Here is a 16,119-nt window from a genome sequence, read left to right on the forward strand (position 1 = left end):
AAACTGGTACGATGGAAAGAAAGCTAGCTCTGAGAATATAGCAGAAAACAGATAATTAAAAAGTAAAACTTTCCCTCTGCTCTCTGACCGTTCAGGTCACATTGTCCAATTAATCTTCCAATAATTATGAGAAGAAACTTCGGTTCCCCAAAACATCTCTTCAGCGGCTTCGGCTTTCATGCTGATAGGGAGGACCTATGGATCCCAAACTCTTCTCCCCTCCCCCCTGTACCTTTAGACAAGCTAGAAGCGCTATGGTGGTCCTAAAGACAGTAAATTTCATAGCTTAACACATACCTAATTACTCATTCCTATCCTCCCCACAACAACAACTCTATGAGGTAGTTTAAGTTGAGAGACAGTGCCTGGCCCAAAATTATCCATATGAAATGTAAAGGAATGTGAAGGAAAATGTAATAACAGCTGGTGTATGGAAATGTTTCAAAAATCACTGCCTTCAGGTTTCATAAATGGCTGTTATACAACTTACAAAAAGTTGTAAGAAATTTCTGATTCTCATACTGCCCTTATGAAAGAAAACACAAAAGAAAACTGACAAAAATCTCTTTGATTGGGTGCCACCCAGGAGTTGTTGAAAGATGGGTGGCTATATAAATATTTTAAATGCAGTTATGTCAAAGGTGCCTAAAGAAGGATATAAACGATTGTTGACCATCAGTTCAAATGAAATAAAAGAACGGAAAGGTTTAATTTCTGTTGATCTGGTTGAAAAGAAAAATGTTATTATGATAGTAGTAAAATGATCAAGGAAGGCCAATGATCTTATCAGCAATAAGTTCCTTGGTGCTCTCTGATCTTGGTTGTTTTCTTGCAGACGTTTCATTACCCAAACTACATTGACTAGCTATTGGAATACATGTTAGAACAGTGTTTCTCAACCTCAAAAACTTTACAATTTGTGGACTTCAAGTCCCAAAATTCCTCAGCCGGCATGCTGGCTGGAGAATTCTGGGAGTTGAAGTCCACATATCTTAAAATTGTTGAGGTTGAGAAACACGGTGTTAGAATGTATTTTGTATTGCAACAACTGCAGAAATATTCAGTGCTTAGTGTGCATCTATGGTTATAACGTATGGTTTCTTTATGTTCTAGAGAATAGTTTGACGCCCTCTTCTTTGTGGACCCTTCCAGCTCCGTTATTGAGCCTCGCGGATCCCCTCTCAAAGACAATTGGAATCCTCCCTTCAAATCCCCTGGAAACCACAGATTCAAATCCATCCAATAATCCTGCAAGCGTTGTAGTTTTTCCGCTCTCCTCCCTTCAGACTGGGACGGAGCATGCGCCGGAGAGCTTGGCGAGCAATTGGCTACTGCAGGAAAAAAGCGCGGGGGGGGCGCCCTTTAAGGATGGGTGGGAGGCTGCCGGAATGTTGCCTCTCTAGGAAGATGCGCTTTCGCTTGTCCCGCATTCCGAACCTTCCCCCCCTCCCCCCGGAGTCGGCGAGGGTGGGGGGGGGGGTTGCCGGAGTGTTGCCTCTCTAGGAAGAAGCGCTCTCTCTTTTTCTCTCGCCCCGCATTCCAAGCTCCCCCCCCCCGCGAGGCGGCGAGGGCGGGGCTAATTGAAGAGCCGGGATTTTTGTTGCCCAGAATCGGGGATCGTGGGGAAGCACGAACCCGCGTGTTCAAAAGGCTTTCTTTCTCGGGAAGGCTGGGAGGGAGGTGGTGAGTGGGGCGTCCCAAAAAGAGGGTGCGTGGGTGGGTGAGTGAAGCCCCACGCAGGCAGAGAGAGGCCGGTTCAGCTCCGCTCCGGCTTTCCCCGCTGTGTGTCTCCTTCGGCGGGTACCGCGATCCGGGGAGGAGCGTCTGAATCGCCTCCCCCGCCGGCCAGCCGTGGGATTGACTTAGAGGACCCAGGAGGCAAAGGGGAGGCGACGCTCGCCTGCTTTGCAATTGGGTTTATGGCCCTGGGTGGCTTAGCAAGCGGGTGAGCCGGTCGTGGGAACCAGATCGTGGGGGGGGGGGGGGGGAACCGGCAAGAAGCGCATCTCGGAGGCCTTCCAGAAGTGGTGGCTGCTCCATCCCCTAGAAGCTTTCCAGAAACGATTGGGACCGCCACCCGTCTGAATGGGTATATAGGGTCTTCCGCTTGAGCAAAGGGGTTGGATTAGATGACCTCCAAGGTCCCTTCCAGCTCTCTAGCCCGACGGATTGATTGAAGCCTTATTTGTAGGTGTGAGATTGCTCAGCTTTTGCTTCAGACTCTTCCTCCCTGTCTTAGAAGCCCTTGCAGGTGGTGTATCTGCTGGTCCACAGCAAAGCTGTTCAACGTCCCAGAGGCTCCTCGCTAGATGCGGGCCGAGAAGGAGAGGAGCTGAATTGACGCCCGTGAAGGAAGCTCGGCCTGCCTGGCCCGCAAGATGGACGTGCCGAAGTCAGGCAGAGAGTGGAGAAGAGCTTCAGGCCTTCCTGAAGCTGAGCCCGAGGAAGGTGGAGAGGCCTGGGCCGCCGGAGCCAAGCGGGAGACCCTCCCCGAGGACCCGCCGGACTCAGAGGCCCAGCGCTTCCGCCCCTTTGGCTACCAGGAGTCGGCGGGGCCCCGGGCAGTCTGCACCCGCCTGCAGCAGCTTTGCTATCGATGGCTGAAGCCCGAGAAGAGCAGCAAAGCTCAAGTGGTGGACCTGGTGATCCTGGAGCAGTTCCTGGCCGTGCTGCCCCCGGAGATGGCGGGCTGGCTGAGGGAGTGCGGAGCGGAGAGCTGCTCCCAGGCGGTGGCCCTGGCCGAAGGCTTCTTGCTGAGCCAGGCCGAGGAATGGAAGCAGCAGGTGAGAGGCTCCGTCCTCGGAGGATGCCCTCAGGAGGATGGTCCTTCTTTCCTTTGCTGCGTTGCTCACCACAAATGCGGGTTGTAGCAATTGAAGTGGTTGCCCTCCCCCTTCGGTGCCATCCAGACTTCTATTTCTTTGTCCAGATCATTCCACAGGAGGGAGGAGAATCCCAAGGGAGTTTGCATCTTCACCTATGGCAGTGTTTCCCAAACTTGACAATTTTAAGGCATGTGGACTTCAACTCCCAGAATTCCACAGCCAGCGTTGCTGGCTGTGGAATTCTGGGAGTTGAAGTCCTCATGCCTTAAAATTGTCAAGTTTGGGAAACACTGACCTATGGCAGGGGTAGGCCACCTTGGCTCTTTTATGACTCCTAGACTTCAACTCCCAGAATTCCTGAGCCAGCCATCTGAGGGGAAAGGGAGAGGTTTCCAAGCTGAGCCAGGCTGGCTCAGGAATTCTGGGAGTTGAAGTCCATAAGTCATAAAGCGGCCTAGGCCTAAGCCAGAGGTAGGCAAACTTGGGCCTTTTATGATTTGTGGACTTCAACTCCCAGAATTCCTGAGCCAGCCATGCTGAGGGGAAAGGGAGAGGTTTCCAAGCTGAGCCATGCTGGCTCAGGAATTCTGGGAGTTGAAGTCCACGAGTCATAAAGCGGCCTAGGCCTAGGCCAGGTAGGCAACCTTGGCTCTTTTATGACTCGTGGACTTCAACTCCCAGAATCCCTGAGCCAGCCATGCTGAGGAGAAAGGGAGAGGTTTCCAAGCTGAGCCATGCTGGCTCAGGAATTCTGGGAGTTGAAGTCCACGAGTCATAAAAGAGCCAAGGTTGCCTACCCCTGGCCTATGGATATAAGATGGTCCAGCTTTGAAGGCAAAACAGAATTCCCTTGTTCCAATGTTCAGTTGTTGTAACTTTGGTTCTCCTGTGATTCTGGCTGTTATTTCAGAGGCAGGAGCCTTTAATGAAGGCAGTTGTGGTATCTCCCAAAAGAAAGGAAGGTCTTTCTGGTCCCTCTATGCAGCAACCGTTGGGAAGGATCCCCGAGGAGGATCCAAGTCGGTTCATGTTGCCACGTAAGTGAAAATCAGTTCTGAGGGCCTTGAAGTTTGAAGTGCTTTCGTTCATGTGCTGTTTTTACACACAATCGCAAAATTTGGGCCGGGGTTAATTTATAGTGAGCCGAGGTGGCGCAGCAGTTAGAGTGCAGTACTGCAGGCCACTTTAGCTGACTCTGTTCAGCAGGTCAGCGGTTCAAATCTCACCGGCTCAAGGTTGACTCAGCCTTCCATCCTTCCGAGGTAGGTAAAATGAGGACCCAGATTGTTGGGGGGCAATGTAAATATATATATACATTGCTTACTGGTGTACACCGCTTAGAGAATGCTTGCACTTAAAGCGGTATATAAGTCTCATAAATAAATAAATAAATAAATAAATAAATAAATAAATAGTGCTTCCCTTCTATCTCAGTCACAGGGAGTGGGAGGCTGCTGATGGAAATTGCTGAAGCATCTCCTCTGGGTGGGGGAACAACAGCTCAGGTAGGCACAGAAATCTTTGTGGGGCAGTGGGGATGTCTGGTTTTGCCATGGGATTCGATGCAGAGCCTTGAGATCAGGAGTTGGTTTGGCCCCACTTTCAAATGGTTGTTTAAGCACAACCCTGTTGTTGGTAATTGTGAAGTCGTGTCCGACCCATCGCGACCCCATGGATAACGTTCCTCCAGGCTTCCTGTCCTCTACCATCTTCTGGAGTCCATTTAAGGTCACACCTACTGCTTCAGTGACTCCATCCATCCATCTCATTCTCTGTCGTCCCCTTCTTCTATTGCCCTCAATCTTTCCCAGCATTAGGCCCTTCTCCAGTGAGTCCTTCCTTCTCATTAGGTGGCCAAAGTATTTGAGTTTCAACTTCAGGATCTGGCCTTCTAAAGAGCAGTCGGGGTTGATCTCTTCTAGGACTGACCGGTTTGAATGCCTTGCAGTCCAAGGGACTCGCAGGAGTCTTCTCCAGCTCCATAGTTCAAAGGCCTCAATTCTTTGGCGTTCAGCCTTTCTTATGGTCCAACTTTCACAGCCATACATTGCAAACTGGGAAAACCATGGCCTTGACTATATATACTTTTTTTTGGCAGGGTGATGTCTCTGCACAATCCTATGTCACACCAAAAGCGAAACCAAAGCTGGAGATACACGTAACAATTCCCCAATACAAAGTTAAAAAAAAATCCCTCCCCTAAAGCTATGGAAGCAACTACGTTCCCCAATACATCTTCTTGGTGGGCTTTATTTGCAACGCCCAGCCTACAGTCTCAGGAGCAGCTGATGATCTTGGTTCCCATGGGACAAAAGATTATTTTGACTAGCGAAGCAGCTGGCAACCCCCCTCCCTCTATTCTATATGGCAACCCAAAATGAGTAGGAATAATGGCTGCAGCCATGCTCGTTTGTGGAGTTGACACCCTACAGAACAGTATAATTTGTGTAAATAGCTGAGTATTTAGGTTTCTTGTTCCTCCAGTCGTTTACAGTATTTTACTTTAAAATAAATCCCTTGCTGGCAGATGCAAGAAGAATCGGATAGCACGTTATGAAAGCAAAGAGTCATTTTAATATATTTACTTTTATTAAACCATTAGTAGGACTCCTCACAATGTGTTAATAAATACAGCAATTAAATGATAACACTAAGAATTGATTAGCATTAAATCAGTTGTCCCAAGGTGCTTTTTCACAAGGCAACTGGACTTTTTCATTTTTCTTTGAAGACGTTTCACGTCTCATCCAAGAAGCTTTTTCAGCTCTGACTGGATGGTGGGGAAGGGAAGAATTTATACTCCTTGCAAACAGCTGGTCATTTGCCTTCTTTAATTTAGAGAGTCATGGAGGCCACCTGGAGGTTTATCTGTGTCATCAGGATAGTGAGTAGTGCACCTGTGTAGTGCAAATGGCTGTGCAGCCTTCTTGGAACTGTTGAAAAGACTGTGGTGTAGACTGGAGATAGATGATGTCGTATCCCTCCCCCTCTGTTCAGAGGGGACTGTTCAGTTTTGACATAGATGGCCTCTTTGACCCCTCTTTCAAACCAGCAATCCTCTCTGTCCAAAATGTGGACTTTGCTGTCTTTGTGTCTTGGATGAGAAGGGAAATGTAAGGACCCACCCCACTTGCATCTTAAGACAGAACTCTTGGAATAATTCTTCCAACAGGAATCCTTTATTAAGAAGAAGTGGTTGCAGGCGTGCTAGACAGGACTTGGGGTCCAAGCTCTCCCATTCAAGGTTTTAAGGGGTTCCCCAGCAGTCCCACCCAATCACCCCCCCTTCCAGTGATAGTTTCAGGCATCACAATCCCACCCCTGTGATGCTTTCTTCCGTCTGGATGGAGACTTCAGATAAACTACATGAAAGGTAAATAGCCCCTTTGTCATGGTAAGGTTCTTTGGTGCTATTTACATTCAAACTCTTTGAGGTTGCAATAAACACATTCAAATCCTTAGAAGTATACTGAAGGAAGTGAGGGCCATAAAGCCCCTTTGTTCTCCCCCTTCTCTCCCTCTTATGGCAGAATCCAAAGAAGGCAGAATTGGGGTTTTCTATATTTGATGATTAAAGATGAAATATAATTGGATTCTGACAGGAAACCTCTTCAAAGAAAAACAAGAAAGTCCAGTTGCTTCATGAAACAGCATCATTGGGACAACCATGACCTGGATGACTGAGAATCTCCATAGACATTAAATAAGTTCATAAACACATCAGATTAAAATATGTTTATACCAAGTTTGTATTTATACAAGGTGGTTGCTCCTGCAAAAATAAATCTTGGGGTGTAAAAAAAGAAATAAAAGATAATAATAGTAGTAGTAGTAGTAGTAGTAGTAGTAGTAGTAGTAGTAGTAGTAGTAGTAGTAGTAGTAGTAGTAAAGTTGGAAGGGACCTTGGAAGTTATCTAGTCCAACCCCCTGCTCAGGCAGGAAACCCTATATCATTTTGGACAAATGGCTGTCCAGTCTCTTCTTAAAAACTTCCAGTGTTGGAGCATTCTCCGCTTCTGGAGGCAGGTTGTTTCACTGGTTAATTGTTCTAACTGTCAGGAAGTTTCTCCTTAGTTCTAGGTTGCTTCTCTCCTTGCTTAGTTTCCATCCATTGCTTCTTTTCCTGCCTTCAGGCGCCTTTGAAAATAGCTTGACTCCCTCTTCTTTGTGGCAGCCCCTGAGATATTGAAACACTGCTATCATGTTTCAAAGAGAAGCATGTCAGACAAATTCACACAGTTCTGAAGATGAATCATGCCAGGAAGAAACTCCAACCGTGCAAATGGATCAGGGTGCCACTCCTCCCCTGCACACCTCTATGATTCCATGTTCTCCCAAGGAAGAATTCTCAAAGATGGCCGCATTATTAAACTGCAACCTAGAGGTTCAAGTTCCATCTTTGTTGCATTTGTGAATATTCCAAAGGGGTAGTAAATCTTACAAGAGGCATCTGATTTTGTAAAAAAAAAAAAAAAAAAAGCATTTTCTTTTTTACAAAACTTTGCTATTTAAGATACACGAAGTCTGGGACAGAACTTCCGGGATGTTTTCTGAAGAACATACCCTTTGATTTCCAGAGCTTTGTGTCTCTCCAGGATGGTTATGTTTTTACTTCAATATGCATGTTTTGTGCACTTGTGAATGCTTCCAAAGTGAATTTAAATCTAATCTAAAACCAGGTAGTACGTCCTGTGAGAAAAGGGGTGTTTTCTCTCTTGGAAAATGGGGGGGTATTGGAAATCTAGAAGGAGACTTTCTGGGACTTCTGCTGAGGAACATATCCTTTGACTTTCAGGGTTTGATATCCTTTGAGGAGGTGGCTGTGTATTTCACAGAGGAGGAATGGAGGCTGCTGGATCCCAGCCAGAGAGCCTTACACGGGGAAGTCATGCTGGAGAATGCTAGGAATGTGGCCGCTCTGGGTAAGGACCTGTTTTGCTCTGAGTTCAATTAATTGAGGAAAGTCTTTTGTCCTAAGTGCTAAGAGCACCTGGCTAGAATAAGCACAGGAAAAATATGCCCTGTGTCTCCCTCTTGATTTCTGTTCCTAATAATAAGGTGACCAACTTTTTTACAATGAGAAGGACACAAATAAATTGAAGACAAAAAATATCGTAAATAAAACATTTTATTCATTGCAACAATACAGAATACACTATAATACAATGGTGGCGAACCTATGGCATGGGTGCCAGAGGCGGCACTCAGATCCCTCTCTGTGAGCACATGCGCCGTTGTCCCAGTCCTAGGCCTTCAGCTGGGTTTTATGAAACCTTTTCACTTTAGGCCTCTACAGAAAAAAAAAGGTTCAATCAGTCAATTTCAAGTTCTTGTGGGAAAAAAAAAGATCTTGCAAAGTTGGAATTGATTGATTGAACTTTTTAGTCCCACCCAGTCTGCTGTTACCACTGTAGCCACGCCCACCCAGTGGGCCACACCCACCCGGCACCCGACGATGCATAAGTGGGTTTTGGGTTGCAGTTGGGGCACTCGGTCTCTAAAAGGTTCGCCATCACTGCTATAATACGATAAATGTATAATAAAAAACGTTTGTAACAATAACATTTTATATTGTAATTATGCTTACGTTCCTATTAATTATTATTTAAATGAGTACAAAAGAAGGACTGCCCTCCCTAAAGGAGGACGATTGGTCACCTTACTAATAATCATCCGATTTCCTAGGTCAGTGATGGCGAACCCTTTAGAGACCGAATGCCCAAACTGCAACCTAAAACCCACTTATGCATTGTCGAGTGCCTGGTGGGTGTGGCCTATTGGCTGGGCGTGGCCACAGTGGTAATGGCAGACTGGTTGAGATTAAAGAGTTCAATCAATCAATTCCAACTTTGCAAGATCTTTTTTTTTCCCGTGAGAAGTTGAAACTGACTGATTGAACTTTTTTTTTTTTGCACACGGCGGCAGAGGCCTAAAGCAAAAAGGTTTTATAAAACCCAGCTGAAGGCCTAGGACTGGGGCGATGGTGCGCGTGCCCACAGAGAGGGGTGAGGGTTTCTGGGAGGGTAGGGAGATAGTGGGAGAGGGATTTTATTGTAAAATTGCAAAAAAATTAAATTAAAAACACACACACACACACACACACAAAAACCAGAAATACCTCATAATACCCCATAGAGCACAGAGAAGAACAACAAAGATGATCAGGGGACTGGAGGCTAAAACATATAAAGAACGGTTGCTGGAATCAGTTGCTGGAATTGGGTATGTCTAGTTTAATGAAGAGAAGGACGAGGGGGGACATGATAGCAGCCTTCCAATATCTCAGGGGCTGCCCCAAAGAACAGGGGGGTCAAGCTATTCTCCAAAGCGCCTGAAGGCAGGACAAGAAGCAATGGATGGAAACTAATCAAGTAGAGAAGCAACCTAGAACTAAGGAGAACTTTCCTGACAGTTATAATAATTAATCAATGGAACAACCTGCCTCCAGAAGTTGTGAATGCTCCAACACTGGAAGTTTTTAAGAAGAGATTGGATAACTATTTGTCTGAAATGGGTATAGGGTTTCCTGCATATTCTATTCTATTCTATTCTATTCTACTCTACTCTACCCTACCCTACCCTACCCTACCCTACCCTACCCTACCCTACTCTACTCTACTCTACTCATAAAATTAAGAGGGAATAATTGCAAAGGCACTATTAAAAAATAAAATAGAAATTTGGTTCTTTTCAATCATACAAAGAACTCAGTAAAATCTTAGATATACAGAAATAACAGGTGCAGCTTTTTTTTCTATTGTGTAATGATGAACTTTTTTTTCTCTCCAAACCAGGTTATAGACAGGAGCAAATTAATTATAAGGAGCCCGGTGTAGCGCTATTACAAATGATCAAGTCTGAAGACGGAATGCTTGGAAATCAAGGGACATCACAAAGCAGTAAGAAAAGTTGCATAATGTATGGAAGGAAGAGCTCTTCTCCTTTTGGATATAATGAATTCCTTGACTTCTCAACCCAGCGAGCTCAACAACGAGAAGATAAAGGAAAATTTAGTGGATGTGGTGAAAGAGACAACAGGAAGTTTGGTTTCCGTAAATATTGTATAACCCAGACTGATGAGGAACAATGTGAATATCAAGAGGATGGGAAGAAGGTCAATTATACCTCTTCTGTTAATTTACATTACCAATCGTATCTCAAAGACACGCCCTATGCATTTATAAATTGTGAGGAAAGTTTTGATTTGAGCAGTCATCCTATTTCCCATAACAGTGAAAAACAGTGTGAGTATGAAGAGAATTCCAGTAAGAAACAGTTGCTTATTTCACCCGCAGAAACTCCCCCAAAGGAAAAACCATATAAATGTTTGCAGTGCGGAAAGGCCTTCACACAGAGATGTAAACTTACCATACATGAAAGAATCCACACAGGGGAAAAGCCGTACGTGTGCCTGGTCTGTGGAAAGACCTTCACTCAGAGATGTAAATTAATCATACACGAAAGGATCCATACAGGGGAGAAACCGTATATATGCCTGGTGTGTGGAAGGAGATTCAACCAGAGTGGTCACCTTACAAGACATAAAAGAACCCACACTGGGGAGAAACCATACACTTGTCTGAAGTGTGGAAGGCAATTCAGTGAAAGTTCAAGCCTTGTGATGCACGTAAGAAGCCACACAGGAGAGAAACCATATATATGTACAGAATGCGGAAAGAGCTTCCGTCAAAACAGTGTCTTTGTTTGCCACAGAAGGATCCACACAGGAGAGAAACCGTACAAATGCTTGGAGTGTGGAAAGAGCTTCAGTCAGAACAGTAGCCTTTTGAAACATAAAAGAATCCATACAGGGGAAAAACCATATCAGTGCCTGGACTGTGGAAAGAGTTTCAGTGTGCGCTCGGATCTTACCTATCATAGAAAAATGCACACGGGAGAGAAATCATTTCAGTGTTCGGAATGCGGGAAGAGCTTCAATTGCAGCCGTTACTTTATTCGTCACAAAAAGATCCACACAGGAGAAAAACCATACAAATGCGTGGAGTGTGGAAAGAGTTTCAGTCAGAACAGTCACCTTGTCAAACATAAAAGGATTCACACCGGGGAGAAACCGTATCAGTGCCTGGAGTGTGGTAAGAGTTTTACTGCAGCCTTACACCTTACATATCACAGAAGAATGCACACGGGGGAAAAACCGTATAAGTGTTTGGAATGCGGAAAGAGTTTCAACTGCAGCAGTTATTTTATTTGCCATAAAAGGATACACACGGGGGAGAAACCTTACAAGTGTTTGGAATGTGGAAAGCGGTTCAATAGAAGCAGTCATCTCTCTTATCATAAAAGGATGCATACAGGAGAGAAACCGTATAAATGCACAGAGTGTGGAAAAAGCTTTTCGTATAACAATGGTCTTAGATACCATCAAAGAATCCATACTGGGGAGAAACCATATACCTGCTTGAAGTGTGGAAAGACGTTCAGTGCCAGTGCAAATCTGATGATGCATGTAAGAATCCACACAGGGGAGAAACCGTATAAATGTCTGGAGTGCGGAAAGAGCTTCCGTCAGAACAGTGTCTTTATTTGCCATAAAAGGATCCACACGGGGGAGAAGCCGTACAAATGCACGGAGTGCGGCAAGAATTTCCGTCAGAACAGCAACCTTATCATACATAAAATAATTCACACGGGAGAGAAACCGTACAACTGCACAGAGTGTGGAAAGAGCTTCAGTCACAAAAGTCACCTCACGAGACATAAAAAAATCCACACGGGAGAGAAGCCCTGCAAGTGCACAGATTGTGGAAAAAGTTTTAGTCGAAATAGTCACCTTACGAAGCATAAAAGAATCCACACAAGAGAGAAATCGTAACTTGGGAGTTTTCATCACTCAAGTATTTTCTTCTCACAAAGGGACATAACAAGGAAAGAAACAATAGAAATTTGTTGACTGTTCAGTTGCAGCAGTAAGTAGCCTTATCAGACCTAAAGGAATTCACATATGGGAGAACCATAAAAACACCTGAAGTTCATTTCTCATTAAAAGTCGTATTGTGGGAAGAATGCCTGGAATAAATGAAAATTGATTACTGTATATGCCGGCGTATAAGACGACTTCCGGAAGCGCTAAACTCGGCGCCAAAGACGGGGGTCGTCTTATACGCCGAGTCGTCTTATACGCCGGAAATACTGGTAGTTTCCGGCATATAAGATGACGTTCTAGGAAGGCGACTCGGCGATAAAGACGGGGGTCGTCTTATACGCCAGGTCGCCTAATACGCCGGCATATACGGTACCAGGACTGCCTTTTTTTTCCTTAAAAAAACAACAACACAAGAGAAAACAGATAAATGTGTGAGTTTGGTTGAGCTACATGGTCTTAAATGTGCAGTGTGTAGAAAGACTGTATCCATTTGGTATAAAAAGTACACCTAGAATGGATCAAAGAAACTGTTTCAATGAGACCCCTTCAGCTTACATCCCAGAGACCTTCCACTCAGGAGAGAAACTGTAAATGAGTGGAATATCGAAAGGATAGTGATGGCTGAACCTGCAAGGTGGCCCTGATAAAAAGCAACTTCATTTTGTTACTCAAAAAGGAATCATAATCGTTGCCAAATAATATTTCTGACTGGTTCATCTCACATGTTAAGCCGTATTTCTTTGAAGGTGATACACGTAAGTGAAGATGAAGAGTTTTGATCATGACCTGTGGGTATCATTTTGATCCCCTGAAGAGATCTCTGATTAAAATCCTGGATCTGAGCTTTACTTCTTATAACTTCCTCCATTTGGTTCTTCTCAGCATTATTACCAACCAATAATTATGAAATTTTGTAATTACTATTTTTTCTTCTTCCAAACAACTTGCAGTGTTTAATGTTCCAGATGGCCCAAGTTAGGCTTCGTTCCTCAAGTAGGCCTCAGTCGGTAACATTTGTTGAAACCAACAAACAAAAAAATCCTAAATATCCATTCAAAACGTCTATGAAGATTCCCAGTCATCCAGGTCATAGTTTCCTGAATTTGGATTTCCACCATCCAGTCAGAGCTGAAGAAGCTTCTTGGATGAGAAGTGAAAGGTCTTCAAAGAAAAACAAGAAAGTCCAGTTGCCTGGTGGAAAAGCATCTTTGGGATACATCCAAAACATTTTCTCTGACAATAAAGAAAATGCGAAAAGAGGAGAAAAGTTTGAAAGGACTCTAAAAAGGAATGCCTGAAGAAGGAGGAATTATTGCTATTTATTATGATTATTATATATACACCAGAATGTGAAATCATAGCCGCCAGTTCTTTAGCTAGTGATGGTCTTCATATTATTATGGTTTGTTGCACAGTCAGCCATTTGTTTAGACTGGATTTGGCATTATTACTATATTTTTAATCTCTCTTTTTTTATATATTCGAACACTCCGAGGTGGCAAATACAGGTCCTTGACTTACGACCACAATTGAGCCCAGAATTTATATTGCTAAGTGAGAAATTCGTTAAGTGAGTTTTGCCCCATTTTACGACTTGCCACATTTGATAACTGAATCCCTGCAGTTGTTAAATTAGTCACACGGTTGTTAAGTGAATCCGGCTTCCCCATTGACTTTGCTTGTCAGAAGGTCGCAGAAGGGGATCGCATGACCCTGGGATGCAGTAATGGTCATAAATGTGAGTCAGTTGTCAAGCATCCAAATGTGAATCACGTGACCACAGGGATGGTGCCACAATCGTGTGAAAAAATGGTCTTAAGTCACTTTTTCAGTGCTGTTGTATCTTCGAATGGTCACTAAATGAACTGTTGTAAGTTGGGGACCACCTGTATACACAAATCTTTGCCTTTGTTCATAATACCCAAATCTCTCCTACTTCCCCCAAAATAATAGTCCTGTGCGGTGGCAAAGGTCAGGCTGAGAGCGAGCGATTGATAAAAGTCGCCCAAAATGTTTTGGTTAAAAATGAAAAGGTTGGCAAGGAGCATTTTAAAAAGGGACTTGAAGAAAACAAGCTATCAGTATACCCAATTGGTATCTATCAGTGGATTTGGTCAAAGGGGGAGAAAAAAATAGAACTTTTATTTTGCCTCATTTGTTGTGACCAAGGAAGTATGAATCCCTGTCCCCATTGTGAGAGCCAACATTAAGTAGTTCCCCCATTTAAGAGTGTCTGTGGAGATTCTGAGTCATCCAGGTCATGATTATCCCAAAGGTGCTGTTTTCACAAGGCAGATGGACTTGTTTTCTTTTGAAGACGTTTCGCTTCTCATCCGAGAAGCTTCTTCAGCTCTGACTGGATGGTGGGGAATGGAAGGATTTATATTCCTTGCAGAGAGCTGGTCATTTGCATTCTTTTAGAGGGTTGTTGAGGCCACCTGGAGGTTTATCTGTCCTCAGGGTCATCTGAGTGGTGCAAATGGGTGTCAAAATTGAACAGCTTTCTCTCAATAGACAGAATCTATCTCCAGTCCACAACACAGTCCTTTCAGCAGTTCCAAGAAGGCTCCACACCCATTTGCACTACTCGGGTGACCCTGAGGACACAGATAAACCTCCAGGTGGCCTCAACAACTGTCAAAAAGAATGTAAATGACCAGCTGTCTGCAAGGATTTAAAATCCTTCCATTCCTCACCATCCTGTCAGAGGTGAAGAAGCTTCTTGGATGAGAAGCGAAACGTCTTCAAGGAAAAACAAAGTCCAGCTGCCTCATGAAAAAAGCACTTCTGGGACCCCATTTAAGAGATTCAGACTGGAACTAGATTGGAGCCCAATGAGGTTCATCAGAGTTCAACTTAAATGCCATGAAAACAGACTGAAGCAGGTAGGAATGTTGAAAAAAAGGCAATCAGGAGGGATATAATATCCCCGTTGAAGCATTTGATGAAATGCCCTTTTGAAGAAAGCAAAGGCTTGTCTTGGATCGTCCCACGCTGCCGGATAAGTAATTGAATTTTACAAAAATGCCACGATGATGATAGTGGTGAAACTATCAAATACTCAATAAGTTCCTCAACTGAATCCCTGATTAAAAGCAGGAACGCACTTCCTCATCTCAAAAAGCCCATTTTTACCAACTCCGTAAAATGTTTGCTACAGTCTTGTCCCTTAATTTAAGAAGAATCAATTATTTAGGACTTCCCCCCCCCCTTTTCCTAAGGAGCACATTATTTTCTCCTCCATTTTTTGTCAGTAAAAGAGTAATTGAATTTCCCTCTTTTTTTCCTGATTCTGCATCTCCAGATAGGTGAGTTGCTTCAAATTAGTGCTGTGTTTTCTTCATTTTTTTCCAAAAGGGTGTGAAGGTGTAGCATAGCATGTGAAAAAAAGGAAACTACATTCTTAGAAACTTAAGACAACAAAATAAAGAGGGAACACATTTAACTAAACAAACTGAATTGGACCAGCAGGAAGGGCCACCTCAAATCCAATGATTATGTGAAATACTGTTCTGAGCGTGAGACCATCTGAAATAATGGGGGGGCCATGATACTCAGGACTTTGCTGACTCTGCCCCATCCATGTTTATTAAACAAGATCCATCGTTTCCCAGCCAACAAAATCTATGCAGTAAGTATCTCGGATCGATGGCTGATGCTTAGTGTTGCTTTGGCATTTTTTGGTTTGCCTTTGACGGTTCCTCTATTCTTCAAATGTTTGAGCGCCTTCTGCTCTGAGACATGTGGTAGTCACACTGCTGTTTGGTTGCCTGACCACATTCCTCAGAGGTGTTCTCCCCTCTTCAGACCAAGTGCCATTTACTCTGGGAAGAAAGAGAGCTTCCCATATTTGAGGGTGAAGGTTCGTTCTCCGAGCTTGTGGGCTGGTTTCTGAATGTTTCGTTACCCAACTAGGTAACATCTTCAGTAGAGTTTAAATCCCCTAAACCAGGGCTTTTCAACTGGTGGTGGTACGCGAGCACCTGGCTGATGGTACGCAGCATTGCCTTCTCCCCCGCTATGCTCCTTCCCAGCTCGCTTGCAGAAAACATGCTGCTTGGTGGCGGTCTGCAGGAACCCTACCGAGGGTGCGCGAAGAGCGCAGGCGCAGAGCGAGGCCCCGCCCTCCCCAGGGACTCATTGTCCAGCAACCGGATTGACTTCTTCTCGTACAGGATCTGTGTTTCCCTTCCCCCCTCTTCTTCAGAAGCAAGCGCGAGTCTGAAGGGGACAGAGCCATCCACTTCCTTGACAGGTAGGTGTTTGAGACTGCCCGCGTCGCAGCCCTGACCACCAACCTCACAACCGCCCCTCCTTTCCCCCCTTCTCTGTCTTTGTTGTGGCCTCACTCTCTTCCATTTTCTTTTCCTCTCTCCCCTCCCGCGAGCTTGTGATACCCCTCATGGCCCT

General features: G+C 44.6%; 1 protein-coding gene across 2 annotated transcripts; it reads left to right on the plus strand.

Moving 5' to 3' along the window:
• The first annotated feature begins 1,490 nt into the window (after positions 1 to 1,490).
• Positions 1,491 to 11,986, plus strand: LOC120318623 (zinc finger protein 665-like). Of its 2 annotated transcripts, XM_039366475.1 has the most exons (6): positions 1,491 to 1,683; positions 2,240 to 2,783; positions 3,736 to 3,862; positions 4,260 to 4,330; positions 7,621 to 7,747; positions 9,620 to 11,986. In XM_039366475.1, the coding sequence occupies exons 2-6, from the start codon at positions 2,379 to 2,381 to the stop codon at positions 11,656 to 11,658; spliced, it is 2,769 nt and encodes a 922-aa protein (XP_039222409.1). In that variant the 5' UTR covers positions 1,491 to 1,683; positions 2,240 to 2,378; the 3' UTR covers positions 11,659 to 11,986. The 2 variants fall into 2 exon arrangements, with proteins under 2 accessions (XP_039222409.1, XP_039222408.1); XM_039366474.1 differs by lacking the exon at positions 1,491 to 1,683 and having other exon boundaries at positions 1,991 to 2,783.
• Positions 11,987 to 16,119: the final 4,133 nt, after the last annotated feature.

This window comes from Crotalus tigris, unplaced genomic scaffold (genome assembly GCF_016545835.1).
Source record: "Crotalus tigris isolate CLP2741 ecotype Arizona unplaced genomic scaffold, ASM1654583v1 scf7180000020326.198739, whole genome shotgun sequence".
In the NCBI taxonomy this organism is placed as follows: domain Eukaryota; kingdom Metazoa; phylum Chordata; class Lepidosauria; order Squamata; family Viperidae; genus Crotalus; species Crotalus tigris.

Coding starts and splice junctions, on each gene's coding strand:
- LOC120318623 (XM_039366475.1), top strand. CDS start 2,379: ATGGACGTGCCGAAGTCAGGCAGAGAGTGGAGAAGAGCTTCAGGCCTT. Junction 2,784..3,735: donor CCGAGGAATGGAAGCAGCAG/GTGAGAGGCTCC, acceptor CTGTTATTTCAG/AGGCAGGAGCCTTTAATGAA. Junction 4,331..7,620: donor GTGGGGGAACAACAGCTCAG/GTAGGCACAGAA, acceptor TTTGACTTTCAG/GGTTTGATATCCTTTGAGGA.